The sequence below is a fragment of the Bos indicus x Bos taurus genome, chromosome 5 (genome assembly GCF_003369695.1).
Source record: "Bos indicus x Bos taurus breed Angus x Brahman F1 hybrid chromosome 5, Bos_hybrid_MaternalHap_v2.0, whole genome shotgun sequence".
Classification (NCBI taxonomy): Eukaryota; Metazoa; Chordata; class Mammalia; order Artiodactyla; family Bovidae; genus Bos; species Bos indicus x Bos taurus.
Genome location: NC_040080.1, coordinates 71,958,808 through 71,984,714, shown reverse-complemented (window position 1 = coordinate 71,984,714; position 25,907 = coordinate 71,958,808). Strand labels below are relative to the sequence as shown.

At 41.7% G+C, this 25,907-nt stretch overlaps 1 protein-coding gene across 4 annotated transcripts in view; it reads right to left on the bottom strand.

The window, feature by feature from the left end:
• Positions 1-2,518: 2,518 nt before the first annotated feature.
• MSRB3 (methionine sulfoxide reductase B3) overlaps positions 2,519-25,907 on the bottom strand; it is a 182,409-nt gene continuing 159,020 nt past the window's right edge. For all 4 annotated transcript variants that reach the window (XM_027542452.1, XM_027542451.1, XM_027542453.1 and 1 more), the window contains 2 exons: positions 15,461-15,558; positions 2,519-5,568 (listed from right to left, as the gene is read on the bottom strand). In XM_027542452.1, coding sequence (XP_027398253.1) covers positions 5,404-5,568; positions 15,461-15,558 — 263 coding nt within the window. In that variant the 3' untranslated portion in view covers positions 2,519-5,403. The remainder of the gene's footprint in view (positions 5,569-15,460; positions 15,559-25,907) is intronic.

Here is a 25,907-nt window from a genome sequence, read left to right as displayed (position 1 = left end):
TGTCCCAGGGCATGCCTGGTATTCTCCAGGGCTCATAAATAATACACTTTTTGCTTCAAACTTTCCAGGCGGTTATTGCTGAGGGCGTCTTGTAACCATAATAAGAACCACAAGGGTCTGGCCAGGTTTGGAAAAGGGAGATGTCTGTGGGAAACTTACTAGGGCCCAGGTGAGTGACTCTAGGCATTTCCAGCTGATAGGATTATCACTGATAGCCCTGCCTTCGCAACATTCTCTTACTTTGCTTTCTAGTTATTTTGACACCTTTCTACTCCCTTATCTTTTCAGAACAGTGCTGAGGTAAGTACTTAAAAATTACTGACTTGTCCTGCTGTTCATTCCTGAAAATCTGTCTGGTTCCTGACCAGCCTGGATTGTAAGGGTGAGTGTGTGTGTTTGCTGGGAATGGTGGTGGTGGTGACCCTGCAGGGAGGGGAATTGCAAACCTTGAAATAAAAATGAGGTTCTCTAGCATCCAGAATTTGACAATGGTGTGATTCCGTAAACCAATCTAAAAATTAGGGTAAGTCTCAGGTAGGCCTGAGGATCTGATTTGGTTCCTAAATCTCTAGTCTCCTTATCCTATCATAGTTCCATAAATGCCCCTTACTTGCATGATGAATTTGTAGAGTAGCTTGGTTTAGAACCTATAATCACCTTTGGCCAATCCCTTTCCAGGTTGGTCCAGGACAAGGCTAGCCTCTGGGAGGTATTGGATAGGAAGAGTTCTTTCCAGACGATTCTTTTATGTGGCATTTCTTCAGGTCTCACATTAAAATGGTTAAATTTCTATCACTTATGTAATACACAATAAACACTGGTAAGATGTCATTACAGGATGCTTGTAAGCCTGTCCCAAGACTTTTTTTTTTAACCAGCATCTTCTAGAAATCATTTCATTGTTAAGATCTGGATAACAGCGGCAGTTTTCTGATAAAAAGGAGTCACAATTTGGGTATATGGCACTTTAGTAAAAATCTCCTCTAATGGATTAAAAAAGTGATGATGAAAGAAATGGGAACGGTCATGATGTAAATTTATGCAGTGACATCTGTCCTCTAGTTCTTGGAATTGCTGAGATGAACCCTGCCATGTTCTAAAGAGGCAGCGGTGAGCACCACTGGGCAGTCTAAGGTTAACTCAGATATGTGAACAAGAGCTAAGGTGGTGCTGATTGATGAGAACCAGTTAGTCTTCCAGAACAAGACAGATGAGCAGTGAAGAACAGGAATAGCAGAAAGACATGAAGTTTTGGGAAAAGTGACCCACTTCTACAGGGAGATAACCAGTGATGACAAAATAAGCCATTTTGGAGGGTCAGATAGAAATGCCTTTAGAATTAATGCTAAATGATGTTTTTTCATGGGAAGTTCCAAGGCAGTGGTTCTTAAACTTGAACAAACTCCAGAATAACAAGGACAGCTGCTAACGCATAGCTTGATAAGGCCCTACCAGAATTTCTGATGCAGTGAGCACGGGAGAAAGCCTGAAAACTCAGATTTATAGCAAGTTCCCAGGTGATGCTGATGCTGTCATCTGGGGACCACACTTCTCAGGACCACACCTGAGAAGTGTTGTTCTCAGGTACACTACATGAAATTGCTGGCCTGTGAATTTTAGGATCCCAGGAGTATGACTCTTAAAGAACTGGCTGAAAAACAAAAGTCCTCATCACCTCAATTCTCCTCTCAAAATGAACAAATCAACACAACGAACCAAAAAATTAAACTAAAAACTTTTAATAACAAATAATACTATATTAAAACTCTTCTGTTAGAGATATTTAAAAGTGAATCATCTGTGAGCAGTGGGGAAATACCCCTAATATATCTCCCTGGAAACCAGTCCTTGATGACAGGGTAAGTCTCCTGTCAATTTCTTTAACAGAAGCCCAGGCATCGACACGGTGTCATTCCTGCATTTTCAGCTATAGAGTTATCGTGATGCAACTTTCCAGAGTCCATGTCTTAAGCACAAAAATACATACAAGCCGCTGAAGATTCTGCAGAGGTGAGGTAAAGGCAGAATAATTCTGTAAATGTTTCCCTTCTCTCCAACCTTTTGGATCCCAGGAGGCCTCTCTTGGGGCCTGAGGTATGGAGAGCAGACTAGACCCTACTCTCAGAGCCCGCTTATGAAGGTCACACCAGATAAAGGCCCTCTCTACAAAGAGACACATCAGCTGGGTAAGAAGGTAAACAGAGCAGCCTGTGGCAAGCTCCAATGGGTGGTCTATGCATCTATGATAAAAATAAGAGAAGTCTTTAGGAATCAGAGTCGGACACGACTGAGCGAATTCACTTTCACTTCACTTTCACTTAGGAATCAGAGAGGAAAACATTTTTATAAAGAAATTTTATTGAATAATTTCCATATACAATAAACATAGGAAAATGGTTTTTAATGAAAATTTCATGTCATTTTTCAAAAGTTTTGAATTGCTTAGAGAAATATTATTACAAAGCTGTCTAAGGCAAAAGTAGTATTTGACTCTCAGAAAAAATGCTAATCCCTTTCATCATATTCTGTATTTTAAAGCAAGGCATATTCAATTCAATGAACATGGAGACTTTCAAATTGCTATGTCATTTGCATTTAGTTTAAATTTATCTATAAAGTGAAAAGTTTGAACACATAGAAATGTCCCCTAGTACAATATGAATTTTTGCCTTCTTCAGATCCATTCTACCTAAGTGTATGGACATAACTTTTTTGCACATCAGCAAAGAAACCTGCGTCTCCTAATGGTATAGGGAGGGTCTGAGTGCAGAGAGGGAAAGTCCCATGCATTTCCTATGTTAAATGGTATAACTCCTGCAGATCACATACACCTCACCATATTGACTCAGTTCATTGCACTCCATATCCTGCAAAAATAAATCTAGTGCTCGACAGCTGACATTATTGCTCACTTACATTTTAGTAATATATTTCTTTAACATAAGACAGAAATATACTGAAATTCGATACCACTTAAACTCAAAAGCAACCTGAAATTAAACCACAGGCATACACCCCACTTTCTTTTTGCAATGGAGGTTGCATTTTTCTTAAAGTTGATGCTGGAAAATGTGGTAGAAGAAAACTGGCTTTTCTTGAAACAAAGACCAAGCATTAGAAGATGAGCTTTTTGAGGGGAATGTTAAGCCCTACAATAAAACTGGAGGAACAATGAAAATCCAGAGTCTCTGTGGAGAGGGAGAAGCCCCTCGTTTATCTTCCTTGTCTACCCCAACACTGTGGCTTGTGTCCAGCAGACCCCAGGGCAGGCCACCACGTAAGGCAGGGAGCCAGTCAAGAAGTGCTGTGTGAGCCTCCAAAGGATGGACCACATGAGGGACAGACATCTCCTGGGAGACCTGTTTCTTTAGGGGTCCTTGGGTTGCTGGGAAAGCTGGGACTCTTCCTGTGAGGTCAGAAAAGACTTCTAGGATAGTCTAGACGCTGAGGCTTCAAGGGTTTTAAATTCAGTGTCTCAGGGGAGTGAAACCTGTGAACTCCAGAGTGACCCCAGGACCTGAGGTGCCACATCTGGGAGCCGAGGGAGGAAGAGCACGATGGGCCTGGAATGGCAAAGGTGTGGCCCGAGTGACAGTGAAGATCACAGGAGGTCAGGGCCTCACCAGGTGGCATGTGGAGACACAGAAGGATGTGGGCATGACCGCACTGACACTTGGATTGATCACAACTTTTCATTTTAGTTTCTCTTCATTTCTTTAAGATTGTCACGTGTTTCTGTTTCTTATTTTTGGTCTTGGTGCTGATAAGGAAAGATGTCAGTTTTCATAAGCTTTCAAAAATTTACAAAATATTATTTTTTAAAAGCTATACTTTGGGCTTAGCACTAAGGCTACAAACACAATATATATCAGTCATATACTGTACCTTCACACCTGGCGGCAATACCAGTGCGTATCACCATTGCTCAGAGCCATAAAAACCTTACTGTGCTCAATGACATCCATCCCACCAGACTCAATGTTATACAGCAACCGAGCCGAGCCAAGCTTCTTAGAGTAAAACCAGCCATCTTGCTACAAAGAAAAATTTCTGGCTCTTGGCCCAACTGTTTCCATACCAATCAGCTAAGTCAACCCCCTCTCTGCTTCTTTCCATTTCAAATGCCTGGGCTTCGGCCTTTGAGGCAATTAGAACCAGATCAGTTTAATTTTACAACACTGATCTTAATTGTACAGCAATACAGTAATTTTCCCCTGAGAGTGTCAATTATTTTACAAATATTCTAAGTCCGCATTTATACATAAAGAATAGACATGGAGAGGCTGAACAAATAGCTTGTCCCTTGTCACACAGCAGATTAGTGTCAAGGGTGGGACGTGAGCTCCCGGCTGTTTCTGTTTTAAGCCCCAACATCCTCTAGGAGGTCACCTGGCCCTGTGCACAAGGTCCCCACCCCCGCCCCTGCCAGGCTCTGCTGGTGACCTGTGGTCAGCTCTTCTGCAGGGCTCTGGACATCTAGCCCCCAGGCTTCCTCCTCAGCCTTCTCTGCTTTCGCTCTTATTCTGTTGCCTTAATGAAGTGTGTTGTTCCCAATATTTTATTTTACATGGGGAATTCACCAAAATGCTCTTCCAGCTGCAGCTGGTATTAGGTGTGGAGGAACAGACTTACAAAAGGCAATGGCAGGCATTCTTCTTTTGTGAACTTTGGACAAAATGGGGCTCAACATTTTACAGTTATCTTACATTCTGATGTTTTCAAGGAAAAAATAAAAATAAAGGCCTAATCATGAGGTAATGTTTACTTCTCTGCCACAACACTCAGGGCGCCCCCTCAGATCTGGCAACAATTTAACATAAGGAAAGACTTTAGACCTTCACACCCTTTTAGTGAGAATAAACGACCTTAGCTCAAACTTTCCACAAAGCTGAAAGGTCTCCTAAGACATCACTCCATCCTTATCTTAGGTGGATCTGCACAAATGCCTCCAGGCCATGTGTCTCGCAGGTCTCAACATCCCCATCACCCCTCAGCCCTGGTCTCAGCTTTGCAGAGCAGACCTTGATTTTCTTGTCTGAAGACCGAGTACCTTCTGCCTCTTAAGCAAGGGGGGGGGGGGGGGGGGGGGGGGCGGAAATAAAAGAAAGCAAAGGAAGCTATGTGGGCGAAGAAAATAATGCCAAATGCTACCCAAGTGGCTTGTAAAGAAGGTTCACGAAGCTATCTCTGAGTTCACTCAAGATCTGCAGTTCCCCATCTAGTCAACAGCAAAATGCATGGATGGCCAGGGCCTCTGTTTAAGCAAGAAGAAAAATACCAATAGCATAAAACTGCCCTTCTAGTTTTGAAAAAATAGATCTGAGAGTAACGCTATGGGATTCGCTTTAATAAGCTGTGCATTAAGTACACTTGTTTCTTCTGTCGCCGCCTCTGGCTGCATCTCTACAGCTCCGTCTTGTCACCGGGGGCCGGGCTGCCCCCCGCGCTGTCCCCCTGGGCGCCACTGCTCTCTGCAGGGCTGAAAGACAAGGATGCCGAGTTTATGCAGTATCTTTTGCCGGTTGGACGAGGTCCATCGTCGAAAATGTGCCCAAGGTGAGCACCGCACTGCAACAGAAGAGCAAACTGTAGGTCAGCAGTGTGTACAACGCAGGCTTTGAGGGAACTTGCAGTCAGCGGTTTAAATGGATGACCGGCCTGTAGAGAAATGATGGAAACCATCGTGGATGATTTCTAATCTGCCTGTCAATAGCTACAAAGATGGTTTCTGGCAGGCTTTGCACCACATGCTGAGAATAAAAAACACTAGAATTGTGCATATCAGAAATCATTTAGGAGCCACTGTATTTTTTGATCTGTGAAGCCGCTCAGCCAGCTGAAAAATGACTGCAGTAATTTTATGAATTGAGTTGACCCTTGATGTTCCCTTGTAAGAAACATGGCAGAATAAAATCTCCACCCGCTCCCACCCACCCACTCCACCTGCCCCCCGCCCCCGGCATTGCTTTTGGCTTTGGATGGGTGGGTTTCAGGTATGCAGAAGTCCACTGTAAAAGATACTGTGTAACTGGCCATGACGGAGGTGTTGTTTGCTTTCATGGGCAGTAAAACTTAACATCAGAAAAGCATTGGATGTTCTTGGAACCCAGTAAAGCAATGGCAGGGCGCAACAGATTTATGTTATGGTCGCCAGGACTGCAGAGTGGCGAATGGAAATGTCACTAGTCCTTGCAATCCTTTTTTCTGGCCTCGGATAGGTGGGTACCAGGCGGGTTGCTTTCCTGCACGAACTGGATCATGTGGAGAAGAAACAAGCTGTCGAGCTCAATCCATGCTACTGACTATCCCCAGAGGGGAAGGAGAAGAGGCGGAGAGTCCAGACAGAGGCAAAAGGAGGGATGGTTGGTTATGATGGCGCTTAGGAGAAATCCAGCCCAGAGAAAGTGTCTCCAAATAGGCTGGCTCACCAGTCTGCTGCTGAGTGCAGCTCCAGGAGACAAGTGCACAGGTCACACTAACTACCTCCCATCCTTCTCAGCAGGGACAGGGTAAAGGGTATGGAGATATTGGTGTTGCTGCTGCTAAGCTGCTTCAGTCGTGTCGGACTCTGTGTGACCCCATAGACGGCAGCCCACCAGGACGTTAGCACGCCACATTTAAAGAGGCTACAAAAACATATCGTTTGTCATGTAACAAAGAAATCAAAGCCTGGGGCAAGTGATCCCCATTTATTCATTCCACAAATATTTATGGAGCACCCACTTTATGTCAGGTACTGTCCCAGACTCCAGAGGTACAGGCAGTGGCCTCATGGAACTTACATTCCACTGGTAGAGACAGAAAACACAAAGGTAATAAGGAGCTGTAGGCATAGCAGGTGGAAATAAACACTAAGGAGCAAACAAACAGCAAACCAACCAACCCACAGAAACTAAGACAGAGAGAAAGCGATGCAGACTGTCAGACTGGGAGCTGGCGCTCCAGGTGAGGTGGTCAGCGGCAGTTCTCCCAGGGCAACTCTGGGATAAGAACCTGGAGGGAGTGAAGAAGCAGATCTAGGGGAGCACATTTCCAGCAGATGGAGGAGTCAAGATTTAGGGAAGAACATGCGAGAAGAGGCATAGAGACGATTTATTAATTCTTTTCACTGTGCTCATTTGGTGTATAAAACACTTATAAACTGCAGGGAAAGAAAGAAGGGCTTGACAAGGGAATGGGGTTTTCTGTCCCTCCATACCAAATGGAGACGATGAGAGAGAAGTGAAGGACGGGGCTTATTACAACGGAAAGGACTAGAATCTCAGTTTCCCCACTGAAAGCACTAAGCTCCATTCTCGAGGGCTCGCTATTATTAATAAACAGCACAAATAGCAACTTCGACTCTATGGCACTTCCATGTTAAAAGTGCATTCTTATTTTACTGCCAACATACTGTGTCAGCTTATTAAAGAACTAAAAATGAACCCTGAACTGATTTGATCTATTGCCTGGAAAATATGAAACAGGCCTAAAAAACAAATCTTGCATTATTTTTCCACATTTTATGCAGGTTTAGGTAATATCAAGGCTGACAGCTCAGATTGCTTTTCCTTTCTATAAACAATTGAGGCCAAATTTTCAGGCATCAGCAGCTAAGATGCACCAGTGAAAATACATATGCTTACCCAATGGACACAGGAAAGCACCTATTTCTGCCTGCCAGAACAGTCAGTGTGCAGGCCAACAGGAACCGGTGCTCTCGGCGACCAGTATGTGTGCACAATTACTGATCTCACGTGCAGCTCCAGCACTTTGATCACTTGGCATCTGAGAGGTGGAGTTTTCACATAAAAGCCTCAGATAGATTTTTTTTTTTTTTTAATGAGAGAATACAGTTATCTGGGCAAAAATAAATGATAGCACCTTTATTAATCATCTCAAGCATATTTAGCGAATGGTTCTATTTATCTTACTTCAAAAATAAAGCATAGCAACGGTATACTTAAAGCCATTTTGTAGTATTTAGTGCCCAGGTCATTCATCCCCCAAATTAGAGTAATTTAATCTATTGGATTTGAGTTCGTTATCAGCCTGCAGTTTCAGTTGCTAAATCTGACACTAGTCTTTTGGTTAAACAGTAAGAAAAATACAGATTCTAGATGTCCCTAATCCAGGCAAGAGAAAACGGGAGGGAGATGAGGAGGAGAAATTATAATTGGGAAAAGGCAACAAAAATCATTCGCAAACAACTGTATGGGTTGGCGATGGGATGGGGTAGGGAAATCCTCAGAAAAGATGTGGGTCCCCTAAAAACAAGAGTGATTGCTTCATCATGCTTGCACAAGATGTTCTGGAAGATTCACTCCAGGCTCACATAAGTGAGGGAGGAGCAGTACAGTGTGGTGTTAGTCGCTCAGTCGTGTCCAACTATTGGGAACCCATGGACTGTAGCCCACCAGGCTCCTCTAGCCATGGGATTCTCTAGGCAAGAATACTGGAGTGGGTCACCATTTCCTTCTCCAGAGGATCTTTCCAGCCCAGGGGTTGAACCCAGGTCTCCTGTACTCCAGGCAGATTTTTTACGGTTTGAGCCAGCTGGAGGGAAGAGCAAGGTGTTCATTTATATCTGTGCGACCACATACATGAGCCTTCCTGGTGGCTGAGTTTGTAAAGACTCTGCCTGCAATGCAGGAAACCTGGGTTAGATCCCTGGGTAGGGAAGATCCCCTGGAGAAGGAAATGGCAACCCACTCCAGTGTTCTTGCCTGGGAAAATCCCACAGACAGAGGAGCTTGGCGGGCTACAGTCCATGGGGTCATAAGAGTTGGACATGAATTAGAAACTGAACTACCACTGACCACACACGTGCCCATCTGGCTGCCTGTAAAGTTGTAAGACCACTTGTCTGGAAGAAGCCTAACCACACGGTACCATTTCTGCTTCCTCCCAGGAACACCCAGTCTCCCATAAATGTTTAGCTCAATTCAGTTGCTCAGTCGTGTCTGACTCTTTGTGACCCCATGGACTGCAGCATGCCAGGCCTCCCTGTCCATCACCTACTCCCGGAGCTTATTCAAACTCATGTCCATTGAGTCAGTGATGCCATCCAAACATCTTCATCCTCTGTCATCCCCTTTTCATTCTGCCTTCAATCTTTCCCAGCATCAGGGTTTTTTCCAATGAGTTGGATCTTCTCATCAGGTGGCCAAAGTATTGGAGCTTCAGCATCAGTCCTTCCAATGAATATTCAGGACTGATTTCCTTTAGGATTGATTGGTTTGATCTCCTTGCAGTCCAAAAGACTAGTACTCAATTTCTTTTAAAAGTGCACAAACCCTGAAGGCTCCTCCCTGAGGGGAACGCACATGGAGCCCATTCTTTCCACCTTCTACCCCTGGCGGAAGGCTGGGATGATGAATGAAAGTTGTCAGTGACGCACTGTTTCTTTAGCTGCCTGCGAGCTCTGCCTCCCCTGCCCCAGCCAACTGGCAATGTGTTGGGCTCTCTCAGCACACCTGGTTGTAACTGAAACAAACTGGTTGCCCGATGAAGAAATCTCTGAAACCTGCTGTTAATGATTTATTTCAGGGTAGAATCTTCGGCGTGCATTTTGAAAGTTGTTTTAAGGTAGTTATGTATTTCTTTCATTTATAGGTAAAATACAAACTATGGCAGAATATTCTAGCTCTCATTCTGAGGAAGCATGAGATAAGCATTGTTCAAAAGAAAAATTTTAAATTCCCACAGGAATCCTTTATCACCTAAGCCTCTCACTCAGAAAAACTGGCAACTAAAGAACCTGCAGAGAACAAAAGGAAAGGACGCCCACCCCACCCCCCACATCCAAAAAAAGTGATTGGGCATCAAATTTAACATAATTCCTTAAAATCTGACTGCAATTCTCAATTGTGTGCATAAGAAACACAAATAGTACATTGAACCCAGTTACATATTTCTGCACTGATGTATTTCCAACTGTCTTAGAGGGTTTTCTCCCAGCTATTCCTAGGATGTTTTAGGCTTTATTGTTGTCATTTTCTCTTAAGTGTTTGATCTACAAGATGAAGTGGTTTCAAAGCCGGGCTTTTACACTTGGGTGCATGGGGCAGGATGGGAAGGAGAAAAGAGTTTTAAGAAGAAAAGCAATTGACTTTGCCAGTAGTATCCTGTTTTCTCCCACTGTTATTGAAGACACTTGTGCGTAAGTAGGGCTCTTTTCTTCTGTGCTTGTGATATTAATCTTTTGCCAAGGAAAGGATTGTGAAGTCACCAGTTTAGCATTATGATTTTACTGAAAGATCAAGAAAAAGAGAGGGGGCTGTGAGTCTGAAACCCTATTGTAACACATGGGTATCTTTAATCATCAGCAATATATGAGTTGTCATCTGCAAAAGATTAATAAGGTTTGGAGTTTTACCCAAAACTGCTCAACTCTTGAAAAATACTTTGTGTTGGTGGATATTTACCTTTCTGTTGATTTGGCTGACTTAGAACAAATTAATACTGATCTAAAACAAACTAAGGGACTCTACTATAGATTCAAACAGTAATAGCTACAGTCATAAACAGAGTCCAGCTTGGGTAAACTCAGGGTTCTGGTGGTTTCCTCAAAGATTATTACAAAATGTTCAGTGATTTATTGGTCTCCCATTTGCTGCAGATGTAGAAATTCGATCTAAAGAAGGAAGAATTCCCCAAGTATTTCCAGGAGGGACTTATCTTGCTGAACTACAGTTTATATCATGCAAATCTTACCTCTTTCCACTGAATTTAAATTCCTGACAATGTTGCTAAACAGGCTGGGGTTGGAGGTTTAGGGAGAAGCTGTCAAGCAATTATTGATAGTCATCAGTGAAACTGGATTAGAAGCAACATATTTTTATCACTAGCTAAAAATGTAAGTTATATAAAATGGAGGAAAATTCTTTATAACTGAGAATTGTTAGGAAATTGTTACAGCCAGGGGGGAGATACCTACCTATGCCCACCCCAAAGTGGGCAGATTTAAGATAAAGTTCCACTTTGGAAGAGATAAGTGGAGTATAATTCCTTAACTTAGAAGATAGAATGGTGAAACAGAACAGGTATAGTTGCAATGAACATCAGAATATAAAGGATAACCAGTTTCCTTCAGAAGCAGGAATCCTGATGAAGGAAATAAAGAAGCTCTACTACCCTTGCTTATTTTCTGTGTTGTTAACTTAAAGATCAGGTCCTTCTAAAAAATCACTGAGAAGCACAGAGATTCTTTTAGAAGGACCTGACTGTATTATTTCTCTGGAAAGTGGTTACTGTACTGAATAAATCTTAATTTTCTCAATAAAAATTTTACTAAAATATCACAACCTAAGATGTCACTGGACACATGGAAAAGCCACAATGTAGTATAAAGAGGCGGGAGGCATGGCTCCCAATGTGTTTGTCATTTCTACCCAAATAGGGGGCTTTAGGGGAGCCTGGTGGGCTGCCGTCTATGGGGTGGCACAGAGTCGGACATGACTGAAATGACTTAGCAGCAGCACCAGCAGCTGCTGGCTCAGACGGTAAAGAATCTACCTGTAATTCAGGAGACCCAGGTTCAATCCCTGGGTCAGGAAGACTCCCCTGGAGAAGGGCACAGCAACCCACTCTAGTTTTCTTGGTTGGAGAATCCCAAGGACAGAGGGACCTGGCGGGCTACAGTCTATAGGGTCGCCAAGAGTCAGACACTACTGAAGCAACTTAACATGCATGCATGCACCCAAATATGAGGCTTAACTGCATGGTGTGATTCATATAACAATGAAGAAGGGAGAGGGGAGGAAGAGTAAGGAGGATGAGGGAGGGGAGAAAAAGGAGAAGAGGAAGAAGAATTCTAAGTACTAAAGCAAGAATTAGAGACCCATAGACCAAAAAAATCACCATATTGCCTTGCAGGCAAGTTGAATCTACTGGTTTTATCCACAGAAGCTCAGTTTATTGGTGTTAAGTTGGCAGTAAAAGGGTCTTCTTGTTTAGATGCTCCATCTTTACCATAAAGAAAGAAGCATTCCACATAACATGTCCAACTGAAAATGTCTCTAAGCTACTGAAAACAACTAACAGATTTGTCATAACACAAACTCCTTTGATGCAATTCAGTCCAGAGAAATGACAAGCCATGTAAACTCAAAACACAAGAGTTTTATTAAGAGGAGAAGCAAATTAGATAAGTTACCATGTCAACATCCAAAAGTTAAAAAAAAAAAAAATGGGATAAGTTGCAAGTAGAAGACTACATAAACTGAAAGAATAAAAGATAAAAGAAGATAAACCGATAGTGAAAAACAGTATTAAGGATGAGAAACCAGGAAGTAAAATACAAGCAGTTTCTCTAGTATGCTGCTGCTGCTGCTAAGTCGCTTCAGTCGTGTCCGACTTTGTGCGACCCCATAGACAGCAGCCCACCAGGCTCCGCCGTCCCTGGGATTCTCCAGGCAAGAACACTGGAGTAGGTTGCCATTTCCTTCTCCAATGCATGAAAGTGAAAAGTGAAAGTGAAGTCGCTCAGTCGTGTCCGACCCTTAGCGATCCCATGGACTGCAGCCTACCAGGCACCTCCGTCCATGGGAGTTTCCAGGCAAGAGTACTGGAGTGGGTTGCCATTGCCTTCTCCATTCTCTAGTAAGGAAAGCATTAAATCAGTTCCCCGCCCCCCTCCCCACCATGTCAAGATAAAAAGGATGAATGAGAAAATAGAAAAGAGAAAACTAAAGAAAAATGTAAAACAAAAGAAAAATAAATTTATGTGTCAAGCACAAATTAAAAGACAAAGAAACTGAAAGGAAAGATACACACTTTTGGCTTAGTGAGCTATTAGCCCAAAGTGGGGCAGACAGGCCCACTCTGTCCACATGGGGAAGATTCCAGCAAACATATTCTTTGGGGCTGGAACCTGATTATTTTCTATGTGGCACTTACTTCCCAAAGCATGCACTTTTGCACATGCATTAATGGAACAAATTTCCCTCCCTTTCTCTCCACATTTAAGAAAGAAACGGAACAAATATCCCTTGCTCTTTTCTGTAAATTTAAGACTTTTATTTAAGAAAGGGTCAAGCACTTTCTGGGCTTTCCAGGTGGCTCAGTGGTAAAGAATCCCCTTGCCAATGCAGGAAGCAAAAGAAACATGAGTTCGATCCCTGGGTCTGGAAGATCCCCAGGAGGAGGAAATAGTAACCCACTCCAGTATTCTTGCCTGGGACAATCCCATGGACAGAGGAGCCTGGCTACCATCTATGGGGTCATATAGAGTTGGACACAACTGACCACACACACATCACGCATCGTCAGCAAGATGCACTTTCTTACGTGAGAAATAAAGGTGGTGGAAAAAGAGGCTGAAAAGGAGTATCAGTGCTTTACCCAACTGCACCCAAAGAACAGTAACAGTCACTAGGCCTTTAACCAAGGGCTGAGAGCTATGCCCGGGTTAGTGTGGTGTCTGTTATGAGTGTTGCCTAATTTGGGCACAGTTTGTGGTTTCATTCCTCTTTGGTCCCTGCAAGACACCTTCCTAAGGGTCTTATCTTGACTCCTACTGATGTCACCTCAGTGGCTGGCACAGAGAAATGAGGAAGTGTATTCCAACTGTGAATTTTAAGAATTAGTCACAAAGACTTCAGAGAGTAGGCCCTGAAGGAAAGTTACTATCTTATGCCCCACTTTTTCTGTCCCTTTTCATATAATTTTCATAGAACTCAATGTTTGAAAATAGGTTCTGAGTGAAAAGAAAAGGAGCAGTCATACAACAGCCTTTAAGGCAGCTTAAAAATCTAAAGGGAAAAAAAAAAAAAAAACACCCACAACCATTAGCCTTAAGGGAGGTTTACTAAATACTATGTACCTAAGTTATAAATGACTATGTACCATCCCATCTCACTTTTTTGTCAAATGTTTTAGATTCCTGGGTAGATGTTTGCAATTTGCTTTTGTGGAAGTTATGAAAATAAACATTCAATTGAATCCAGAACTGAATTGAACTAACTGCTGGGGGATCATCGGATTTGTTTTTTTCTTATTTCAACATGACTTTTTATGGTGCTTGTATCTATCTACTTATCTATCCATTTGAGCACCATAAAAAGCTCTGGAGCTAAATGCCCACACTCAAATCTCAGTTCAATCTATGAATATTTATACAAGTGTAACTGTACTTCTTGTACCTCAGTTTCCTCCACTGTAAGAGAGACAGAAACATTATCTACTCAGAAGGTTACTGTGAGCATTTACCTGGGGAGCTTTTAAGAAGGTTGATGTTCAGACCTCACCCAGACCAATTAAATTAGAAATCTCTGAGGGTGAGACCCAGAATCAAAAAGTACCACTTTCTCACTTACACTCAGATCTGAGAAATGAGGGTGAATTGAAAATGTGACTTAGATAAGATATAAAGCCTACTTTTTCAAGGGAGAGAGTGGTCCTCATACTTAGAATACAGTTCACTTGCCAGCTTTACTTTAAAAAAAATAAAATAAAATAGAAATTCATCAGATGGTTAGGTTCAAACCAATCTTCCTCCCTACTTGGTAGTAAATATGCCACCTCCTCCCTAAAACTCCTGTGGCTGAAGAACAGGGTTAAAGGGCAGGTGGAAGAATGCTGAGGGAGGCTCACGTGGCAATCCCTCTGCCCTCACAGCTGCCTGACGGTGCCCCTCCACCTCTAATTTGTACAAGAGACAGCCCCCAGCAACGCACTCTAGCATCAGTGCGCTTCGGTACCACAGCACTCAGACTTTCCATTTCACTTATGTAAAGCAAAGTAGAGCAGGATGACCTACTCTGGACTAGAATGTGCAGTTGCTCTAGTTCTATGTACAAGAATGTTCTGGCCATGTCTTTGGGTTTAAGTTCAAGTTTCTTGATGACAGATTAACTATATTTTTCCCTCCTCCTCAACACATGTTCATTTCCCCCTTAGATCCGGCACTGATTCAGTCAGAGGAGAGTGAAAGGAACATCCTTAGAAATGAGGATAGGAGACTTATAGAAGAAATTATTTTCTCGCACGTTCTCTCTCTGCCCTCGCACAGCCTGCCACTAAACTTCCTCTTCCTACTGCTGTTCTCCAACTTCCCTCCTCACATCCATCCAAGGAGAGACGTTTTTGGGGTCTTTGTTGACCATGTTGGGATCGTTACCATTAGAGGTATGATGACTGAACAATGAGTACACATAGAGAGAAAATGTCAGGTCACGTGAAGTCACGTAATGAAATCTTCATTCAATTCCCCACTGTATTGAGTCAATGAGAAGAATTTTTCCTACCAATGATTTTGTTTACTAGCGTTGAAGCCAATGACTGACATTTAATAGGACTTGCTAAACTCCTCAAGACTGAGATATCATTAGGACTTGATAGAGACCTCATTGTGCTTGTCTGTCGCTTTTGTGATGGGTCAGTTGGCCTTAGTTACTACATTTAGCACAACCAGGAGTCTTGGCAGTGTTTGCAAAGCAGAATGAGCAACATTTGGGGTTTTTAGGTGGGGTACACTGACCTGAGAGCAGCTGGTCTCCACCCTGTGCATCCCATAGGAAAAGTCGTCTGTGAATGTGATCGCATCAGAATTGATCACGTCGTGGAATGAAGGCCAACCTGGGGCAGAGCACACACAAGAACCGAAACAGAGAGAGATACAACCATGGGTTAGAATGCCATTCTAAAAGGAATACTAAGCACAGAAAGGAAATCTTTAGTATATAAATCATGCTTAATTTTTTCAACCTGAGAAAAGAAAGGCCGAAGACTGAAGGTTAAAGTATTTTGCAAAAATGCAACTATTTTTAAGAATAACATTTTCCTCACATCCAGATTACAGTTGCATTGAGATTTATGTTTTGTGAGACTCTCTTAGAACACCCAGTAGTTTTGAGCACATCCCCAAACTTACAAAGCTCTCTTTCACCACTTCCACTTCTTGTTCTTATCTTCAGAGTCACTGGGCATAGCTCGGAAGCACTATGAGTTTTACAGTGTGATTTTTAAAATTTTTTTTCCAAAACACAATCCAACTGGTCTGGCTGTTAACTTTAACTATTCCATATTTCTTTAGGAACCGTACTTTTTTAGTACTTAGTTTGGATAGTTAAGGGCTTCCGTGGTGACTCAGATGGTAAAGAATCTGCCTGCAATGCAGGAGACCTAGATTTGATCCCTAGGTCAGGAAGATCCCCTGGAGAAGTGAATGACTTAACCACTCCAGTATTCTTGCCTGGAGAATTTCATGAACAGGAGTCTGGTGGGCTACAATCCATGGGGTCACAAAGAGTTGGACACAACTGAGCAACTAACACTTGGATAGTTAAAATATATGTTTTTTAAATTCTGTTGTTTCCATCTTAATATAATTTCTTAGGAGAAGACTCTTGAGAGTCCCTTGGACAGCAAGATGAAACCAGTCAATCCAAAAGGAAATCAACCCTGAATAATCACTGGAAGGACTGATGTTGAAGCTGAAGCTTTGAAGCCAATCCTTTGGCTACCTGATTCGAAGAGCTAACTCACTGGAAAAGACCCTAATCCTGGGAAATACTGAGGGCAGTAGGAGAAGGGGGCGACAGAGGATGAGATGGTTGGATGGCATCACCAACTCAACGGACATGAGTTTCAGCAAATTCCAGGAGGATAGTGAAGGACAGGGAAGCCTGGCATCCTGCAGTCCATGGGTTCAAAAAGAGTCAGGCATGACTTAGCGACTGAACAACAGGAAGTAGTCTGGAAAGCACAGGTGCTATCTATTGATGGGCAAGAGGCGTGCTCACTTCATAGGACAGTTACAGAGCAGTATTCCTCAGGAATCTCCAGGTAGCACCTTCTCTCAAACAGCATCTTGTTCCAATTTTCATTTATTCTAGTGATTTTTAAAATATGCACACAGCTTTAAAAAACTCAGTGGTAAGTAGACCTTAAGATTGTACACATGTTTATGGGTGTACCCAGGTTTTACGTTCAGTACTTATGGGCTTGTTTTTACATGTTTCCAGAAAATATGTCTGGAGTTACTGAGCTGAAGTCTGTATTCCTAAAATGATGAAAGAGGTGCAATGTTGCTGAATTGCTTGTGCAATTCTTTTCCAGAAGCGAAATTTTTCCTGTAGAAAGGAGGAAGCCCATTGAAAGCAGAGTACTTTGTGTTAATACACCTATTTAAAGAAAACAGAATGCAAGTTTCAACAATATGATTTCCAGTCTCAAAACAAATTAGCTCAGACCAGGTTTTTATACTAAATTCCCCCAAGCTCCCCACCCCGCACTCCCCTCATGCAACAGTACAGCTTTCATAGTGCTAGATTTAACACCTGGAGTTTAAACACTTTCCAATTCCTTGATTTTAATTCAAGATGGCTACAAATCACAAAGAAAACCTTAACTTAGTAGATATAGGCTAATAATCCATAAAACCTAATTATGCTAAGAAACATCAGTATCCTTAAGAAAACTCATTTCTCCCCATTTTCTAAATTCCAGAGGGACTCTCAACATATTCTGGGCTACACTATTTGGTTTTTAATGATTACTTGACGCATTTCAGTGCTCTTCTTTGTTTAACGACAGAAGCACCAATCAGTTCAGTTCAGTCGCTCAGTCATGACCGACTCTTTGCGACCCCATGTCTGCAGCACGCCAGGCCACCAATACTAAAGAGAAACTTAGTGGTAATGTTTTAAAGTGAAAGTGAAGTGGTGCCCAACTCTTTGCAACTCTATGGACTGTAGCCTGCCAGGCTCCTCCATCCATGGGATTTTCCAGGCAAGAATACTGGAGTGGGTTGCCATTTCCTTCTCCAGGGGATCTTCCCAACCCAGGGATTGACCTCGGGTCTCCTGCATTGCAGGCAGACTCAACCATCTTAACCACCAGAATCCCAAAGTTTTAAGACATTGAAAAATAATTTATCTATGAAAAGAAAGAGAACATTCTGGTTTTTGTTGAAAACCTTCCATGTCTTAACTTGTTTGATTCCAGTTTATAGCAAATAATATTATGAGGAGACATATTTGATTCAGCAATAAACAGGTAAAGATTCAGGAGGTTTTGTTTTTTTAAAGAATTTACCATAAAGCTACCACCCTCCCCCACTGCACACATTTTCCTATTTCTAGAATTTAAAATAGATCCAGGGAAATATATATGTATTTCCCATGCTTACCCCTGTGTTTTGTGTATACTTATCTTGTTCTACTCATCACACTAGATTTGTGATTTGTTTTCATGCTTTCTCCCTGCTTAGGTGGTGAGCATCTTGAAGGTAATTGACTTCAGTATATTCAGAGCTTCCCATGATATACAGTACAGAGGTACAGGTGAGATGTATATTAAACTGATTTTCAATTTGGCTTATAGAAGAAAGCGGAATGAATATTAATAGAACATCATAGAGTCCACAAGAGGAGAGAACATAATCATACTCCTTTACAAAAGCAGATTAAGGAATATCAGTTCTAATTTCTCACTGGACTATCCAATTTGGCTCAATTTCTATAATTAAGCCTCTCCATCCAGGTGAAATATCCTTATTATTTATTTAAGGTGGTAAAAACACATAACGATCATCTAGGTTACTTACTTTACTGGGTTGTGCAGGGAGAGGGTTGGGGAGCAGAAGGAATAGTTATTTGCCAACCTTACTCAGGCAGGAAGTGGCAAAGCCAAAACTAGAATCTGTCTTAATCTACAGCTGATTTAGTCTAGGCGCTCTACTTAAGCTCCACTTTCTTCCTCAGTGAAGGGCTGAGAGGTCAATCATTTAAACACTCTAGCAGGAAGGAAGTTGTAGGTTTTAAGAATTATGTTTACTACCAGTCTGGATTAGTTGATAGATACACTGTTGCACTTAAGAGCTGCTAGGTGGAAGGGAATAGTGAATGGGTACCCTGCTGCTGCTGCTGCTAAGTCACTTCAGTGGTGTCCGACTCTGTGTGACCCCATAGACGGCAGCCCACAAGGCTCCCCCATCCCTGGGATTCTCCAGGCAAGAACACTGGAGTGGGTTGCCATTTCCTTCTCCAATGCATGAAAGGGAAAAGTGAAAGTGAAGTCGCTCAGTCCTGTCCGACTCTTAGCGACCCCATGGACTGTGGCCCACCAGGCTCCTCCGTCCATGGGATTTTCCAGGCAAGAGTGCTGGAGTGGGGTGCCATTGCCTTCTCCGGGGTACCCTGCTAGACAATACCAATTCCCGCACCTTCTAAAGACCAAACTGTTTAAAGGGAAAGTCCAAGAGTAATGATGTAAATGATCTCATCTAGTTTGGGATATAGGTAAGATTTTTATTCATTTATCTAAAACAGCCAGGAAGACTTAAAAACTCACCTTTAGGCAATAATATGGAGAAAACGATATGCTTTATTTGGGGTTTATTCATTCCAATTTTTTTCTAATAATTGTGAATCACTGCCTACTAAAGATTTTGGGGAGGGGAGAGAACTGCTTTCAAATGAGCTATGAAACCATACAGCTATACATTTTGCTTTCATGAATTAAATATTTATAGAATTTTCCAAAAGACTATTTAAGAGTTGAGCAGGGTGATCTGGAGTGACATGGAGCACAGGTTCTCAAAAGACTTCAATGTTTCTGGGAACACTGTTGACACTTGAATAGTCTTTGTTATTTACCATGGTGCTATCTAAACATTGGAAAAGACACTAGACATCCTCAAACTCACAGTGTCCCTTTGCACTGTAGAAGAAATACAGCTTTCAAGCAGGAATATTGGACATGTCACCCACATCTTTATTGGTGGAGACTGACAGAGGCACGTTGAAGTCTGTAACTGTATATGATGGAACATATTTCAAAAGAGAATCACCAGTCAACTTCATCAGTAAGGTGAACAAAAGAGCACGTTGAGCCCTTTTGCTGTGTCTCTCAGAACAAGCAAGCTCTATAGAAAGAGAATCCATTAGAAAGGTAAGTCCTATTGACAATCAAACTAAGAAGGACCTTCACCCAAGAATAAATCGTCTTATGGCAGAGAAGCCACAGTGATGACAGCACTTTGAAAGCAGAATTCCCTCATCATGTGAAAGTATTTAAAGGAGGAACTCTTCATGCTGTAAAAATCCTCAAAGGAAACCCTGCCCCCACTCCTAATAATAAGGAGAGTGCTTCAAAGGGTGATAGGCAAAGACTGAAGCAATCTGGGTCTTGTTGAGAAAATTATCTTGAGCAAAAGAGGGGGGATGTGTTTTTGTCAGTTTTGACATTAAAGACAGATCATCCATCCTCCTTTCTCTAGGATTTCCCTTTTGGTCTTCTCATCTAACAAAACAGTATTTGTTTTGGATGCATTCCATATACTTTTTAAAAGAAAAGTCATGTGAAAACCTGTATAAACAGAGTTGACTCACCCTATCCCCAGTACATCCTTTTGTTTCTATTCAAAGCATTTGGATATGGGCTGATTATCATTTTATTTCCAAGACCATAAACTGTACCTTTTAGATATTAGCCTGTTAATATCAAGAACAACTTATATTCAATAAATAATGCTCCTTTCTAAGAATTCTCCTTTCTTAATAGCAAGTAACTACAAGTACTACACTTTATACCGACAAATTGGAATATGACAGTTCTGCTTCAATTTTATCCAAACATCAGGCCAAATTAATCTGCAGACATAACTTGGTGTCTATGGTATATGCTGGTATAATGTGATGCAAATCCAGGATATGTTCATTTACATCTCGAATGTAAGAGTAAGTGATCTAGTTTATTAACAGTAGGTCATTGGTGCTTGCTACCACCTACACTAGAGTGGATTTATTTTAGATTGCAGTAGGAAGAATGATTCCTGCTGACTCGTAATGTAACTTAACAAAGCTGCTTTAAGTCTACTTGAACCTGGAATTTTATAGTGATACAGCTCTCCAAAAGTAGTGTACTGTTCACAGATTTAAAATGTTTCATTCCAACTGCCCCCTGAGAAAAACTTCCTTAGCTCTCTCTTCCAACCTTTTCCTCCTTCCTCTCAAATATCTTCAAAACAAGTTGTTAAAACTAGCAACAGATTATAAACAAGCTGAAGCCAATTCCATCTGTACCATGTCTAGAAAAAGTGGCCCTCATTCCTTTACTGTTAATTTAACAAGGATAGCTATACAGCTTCCTCTTCCCCTACCCCCTCCCTCAACACCCAGATAAGATTAGAAACCTCAGTAAATTAGCTACATGACCCATCAGTAGAACACAGCAGAAACTATCCATGACCAAGGATACATTGAATTGAAATGTAATGACAAGTATTTTGTTATCTTCAAATGCAAAAATAAGGCCACTTGGGCTTGAGTGATAGTTTAATAATGATGATATATATTTGAGCATGGTTTTGGTGAGAAAAGTTGGAGATCTGGATATATAATTTTCTGTGGATAGCAATTCTCACAGCTCTATAATTGTAGGACCGTATTTCAAAACTTGTAGCTTTTAGTTTCTCTGAAACCAGAAACTATTAACCTCACTGACCAATATTTACCTTACTAGCTATCTCAAGCCAAATAATAAAACTCTCTATGGAGACCTCCTAATAACAAAAATTGTTTGAAGCTTAGAGTTCTGATTCTTGCCCAGTTATTCGCTTCAGTTGATACTTAAGGTATAACCTGAATAACATTTTTAAAAGGATGATTCTCTATTCCCCCTCAAAGACCCAAAAGTTTAATCAACCAAATGCATGCATGTAGCAGAAGATCAAAAGTGCAAGATGACTCAGTGAAATGTTCCCTTTAAATTCTCCCCACCTTGTAGACAATCATGTTTAACAGGCTTTCTATTTATTTCTACAAAATATGCATATGCTATCTGATCCCTTCATTTTAAATCTGTGCTGTCCAATACAGTAGTAGCCAGGAACATGTCACAAGTCAAATTACAATTAATTAAAATTAAATAAAATTTAAATTTCAGTTTCTTTGTCACACTAACCACAGTTCAAGTTCTCAACAGTTACATGTAGTTAATGGTGATGACACTGGACAACACAGATACAGATATAGAATAGTTCCACCATTATTTTCCACAAATAGAAAACATTTCACCATTGAACAGTGCTGTTTATGAACTATAAATGGATTTTCTTGTGAATTATGATTTAGTATTCATATTTACACTATCTCCCCTTCCTTCCCCCTTCTAATTTTTACAGTTACATTCCTTTTATTGATAATTCTTTTAAAACCTTGTTTGGTAACGTCTGCTTCTTGAACTAGAATGTAAATTGAATAAAGGCAGGGAGTTTGTTCACCTCTGTATTGCTAATTTGGAGAAGGCAGTGGCACCCCACTCCAGTACTCTTGCCTGGAAAATCCCATGGACGGAGGAGCCTGGTAGGCTGTAGTCCATGGGGTTGCTAAGAGTTGGACACAACTGAGTGACTTCACTTTCACTTTTCCCTTTCATGCATTGGAGAAGGAAATGGCAACCCACTCCAGTGTTCTTGCCTGGAGAATCCCAGGGACGGGGGAGCCTGGTGGGCTGCCGTCTATGGGGTCGCACAGAGTCGGACACGACTGAAGCGACTTAGCAGCAGCAGCAGTATTGCTAATTGGGCTTCCCAGCTGGCGCTAGTGGTAAAGAACCCGCCTGCCAGTGCAGGAGACACGGGTTTGATCCCTGTGTCGAGAAGATCCCCTGGAGAAGGGCACAGCAGCCTGCTTCTAGTATTCTTGCCTGGACAATCCCATGGATAGAGAAGCCTGGTGGGCTACAGTCCATAGGGTCCCAAAGAGTCGGACACGACTGAAGTGACTTAGCTGCCGCTGCTGCTGCTAAGTCACTTCAGTCGTGTCTGACTCTCTGCGACCCCATAGACAGCAGCCTACCAGGCTCCCCCGTCCCTGGGATTCTCCAGGCAAGAACACTGGAGTGGGTTGCCATTTCCTTCTCCAATGCGTGGAAGTGAAAAGTGAAAGTGAAGTCGCTCTGTTGTGTCCGACCCTCAGGGACCCCATGGACTGCAGCCTTCCAGGCTCCTCCATCCATGGTATTTTCCAGGCAAGAGTACTGGAGTGGGGTACCATTGCCTTCTCCAAAGAGACTTAGCACGTATTGCCAATTACTTAAAATAGTGCCTTCAACATAAGAATGTTAAATAAAAGCTATGTAACGATTGAATGAATGCACGACTAGCCTATAACTTAATACTGTTTGGTTCTCCTTAGTGCTCTGATCCTCCCTCCACCTACTCTTTCCTGCCTTTCCAGTGCCTAATCTTAATTAAGTCTTCCATGTTTTTATAGATTAATCCTAAGAGTTGAAAATAAGCAAGCAGTCTGTATATTATTAAGACTATACATGTATTGCTTACTGCAGAGCTGAAGTGTTGTGGAATTATCTTTCCTTCTGGATGGTCCAATTGTCATAATCTCAGAATACTTAAAATCAAACATTTTCCTGTTTTTACATTGCATTTAACGTTTTACATGTTAAAAGGCATGTCACGTTTTCTTCTTTCTTTTAGACTGTGATTTTCATTATACAATTGTACAAAATTTTTCTGTAATTCAGCATTTCAATTTTTGAATTTTTAATTACAAATATTTAAAACACATGCAAAAGTTTACAGAATATAGTAGGCATCCACGATTTAACAGATATTATCCAGATTTGATAGATAATAATAATAAAAAAATTTGCTTCAACTTTTCTCTTTTTCTAACAGAATGAAACGTTACAATTACAGCCAGATCTGCCTCCAACCTTCTTCCCTACTCCTATACATCTTGGTACCTGGAAAATACATGCCTGGAAAATTCCATGGACAGAGGGGCCTGGCAGGTACAGTCCAGGGGTTGCAAAGAGTCAGACACTACTGAGCCACTGAGCAGCCCCCCAACACATGTTCTGATTCATTTTCTGCAATGTAATATCCATAAACAATATACAACGTTCTAAATGTTTAATGATTTATATGCTGCTAAGTCACTTCAGTTGTGTCCGACTCTGTGCGACCCCATAGACGGCAGCCCACCAGGCTCCGCCGTCCCTGGGATTCTCCAGGCAAGAACACTGGAGTGGGTTGCCATTTCCTTCTCCAATGCATGAAAGTGAAAAGTGAAAGTGAAGTCTCTCAGTCGTGTCCAACTCTTAGCGACCCCATGGACTGCAGCCTACCAGGCTCCTCCACCCATGGGATTTTCCAGGCAAGAGTACTGGACTGGGGTGCCATTGCTTTCTCCGAATGATTTATATAAATGACATCAAATCATAGGTACCTTCTGGCAAATTATTTTTTCACATTTTCCTGGCCTCCAGTTATTTTGTTTGTTTTTACATTTTGTGTGTGTGTGTTTTTTTTTTAACAGCATCATCTTATTTTTATATATGAAGTATTTCAAATATCCCTGATAATATAAATTAGTGGGTTGTTTTATTTTAGCTTTTCTATTATTTTCTAAAATGTCTCTGCTTTCTCTAGGGTAATTGTTCTCTCTATCTTGGCTTTTGTCTTTCATGCTCTTGGTTTTCTTGGTATATTGATGGTGATCTTTGGCTGTTTCTCTGTGAGAATGGAGGTCTGGGTCAGTTATCTTCTGCAGCTATACTCTGCAAGGTCCTCTGCTTTTAGGTACACTACAGGTTTGTTTCCTTACTAGTCTTAACTCTGAATAGAAAAGCTGAGTGGGAGCTCTGTGAACATGGCTATCATTTGCTGATACCCAAGAATGTGTTAGTCCTAGGGTTCCCTTGAATAGCTGACTGAAGAATGATTCATTTTGGAGCACAACACCTCAACAACAGCACCAGTTCTCCCAGACAGGCTGTTTAATATCTGAAGAGAGGACTTTTCCAGGTTTTCTCTTTTTCCATGTGACTAACTGATAATCTGTCAGTCTAAATATGAAAGCGGGGAAGATGTGAAGCTGGTCTAGCTGTTCTTTAGACTTTCAGTTCAACATCTTGTTGTCAGTCCCGTTTGCCTCTTGATAATTCTGCCGGGCATCTCAAAACAACTCTAGCACATATTCTGGGTTGTATCTTTCTTTAATCAACCATACCCATTAATGCATTTCCTCCCATTTTTTTCCCCTTGGGAAAACTGGTTATAATTTCTTGTCTGCTCAAGATCCCGTTACTCCCCCACCCCCAATCTAACTCTCTTTGCAACAGGTTTCTTTTCCTATTTAACTTCTCCTCCCTCTTCTCCTCCTCCTCTTTCTTCTGTTTTTTAAAATTGTCACTTTAAAGAGGTTTCTTGGGAGACAGGAAAACAAACTTGTATGTTCAGTCTATCATCATGAACAAGAGGCTGAGATTCTTTTTAATAAACAAAATCACTGCAGATGGTGACTGGAGCCATGTAATTAAAAGATGCTTGCTCCTTGGAAGAAAAGCTATGACCAACCTAGACAGCATATTAAAAAGCAGAAACATCATTTTGCCAACAAAGGTCCATATAGTCAGAGCAATGGTTTTTCCAGTAGTCATGTACGGATGTGAGAGTTGGACCATAAAGAAGGCTGAGTGCCAAAGAACTGATGCTTTCAAACTGTGGTGCTGGAGAAGACTCTTGAGAGTCCCTTGGACAGCAAGGAGATCAAACCATTCAATCCTAAAGGAAATCAACCTTGAATATTCACTGGAAGGATTGAAGCTGAAGCTCCAATCCTTTGGCTACCTGATGTGAAGAGCTGACCCATTGGAAAAGGCCCTGATGCTGAGAAAGATTGAGGGTAGGAGGAGAAGTGGGTGACAGAGGATGAGATGGTTGGATGGCATTACTGACTCAATGGACATGAGTTTCAGCAAACTCTGAGAGATAGTGAAGGACAGGGAAACCTGGCATGCTACAGTCCAAGGGGTAGGAAAGAGTCAGACCTGACTTAGCGACTGAATAACAAATGCTCAGTCTATCATCAAGAAGCTGAGATTTTTTTTAATAGACTGCAGATTTTAGTGTCTTGATCTAATAGTTTATGGAAAGAAGCAACAGATTCCAGGCATTA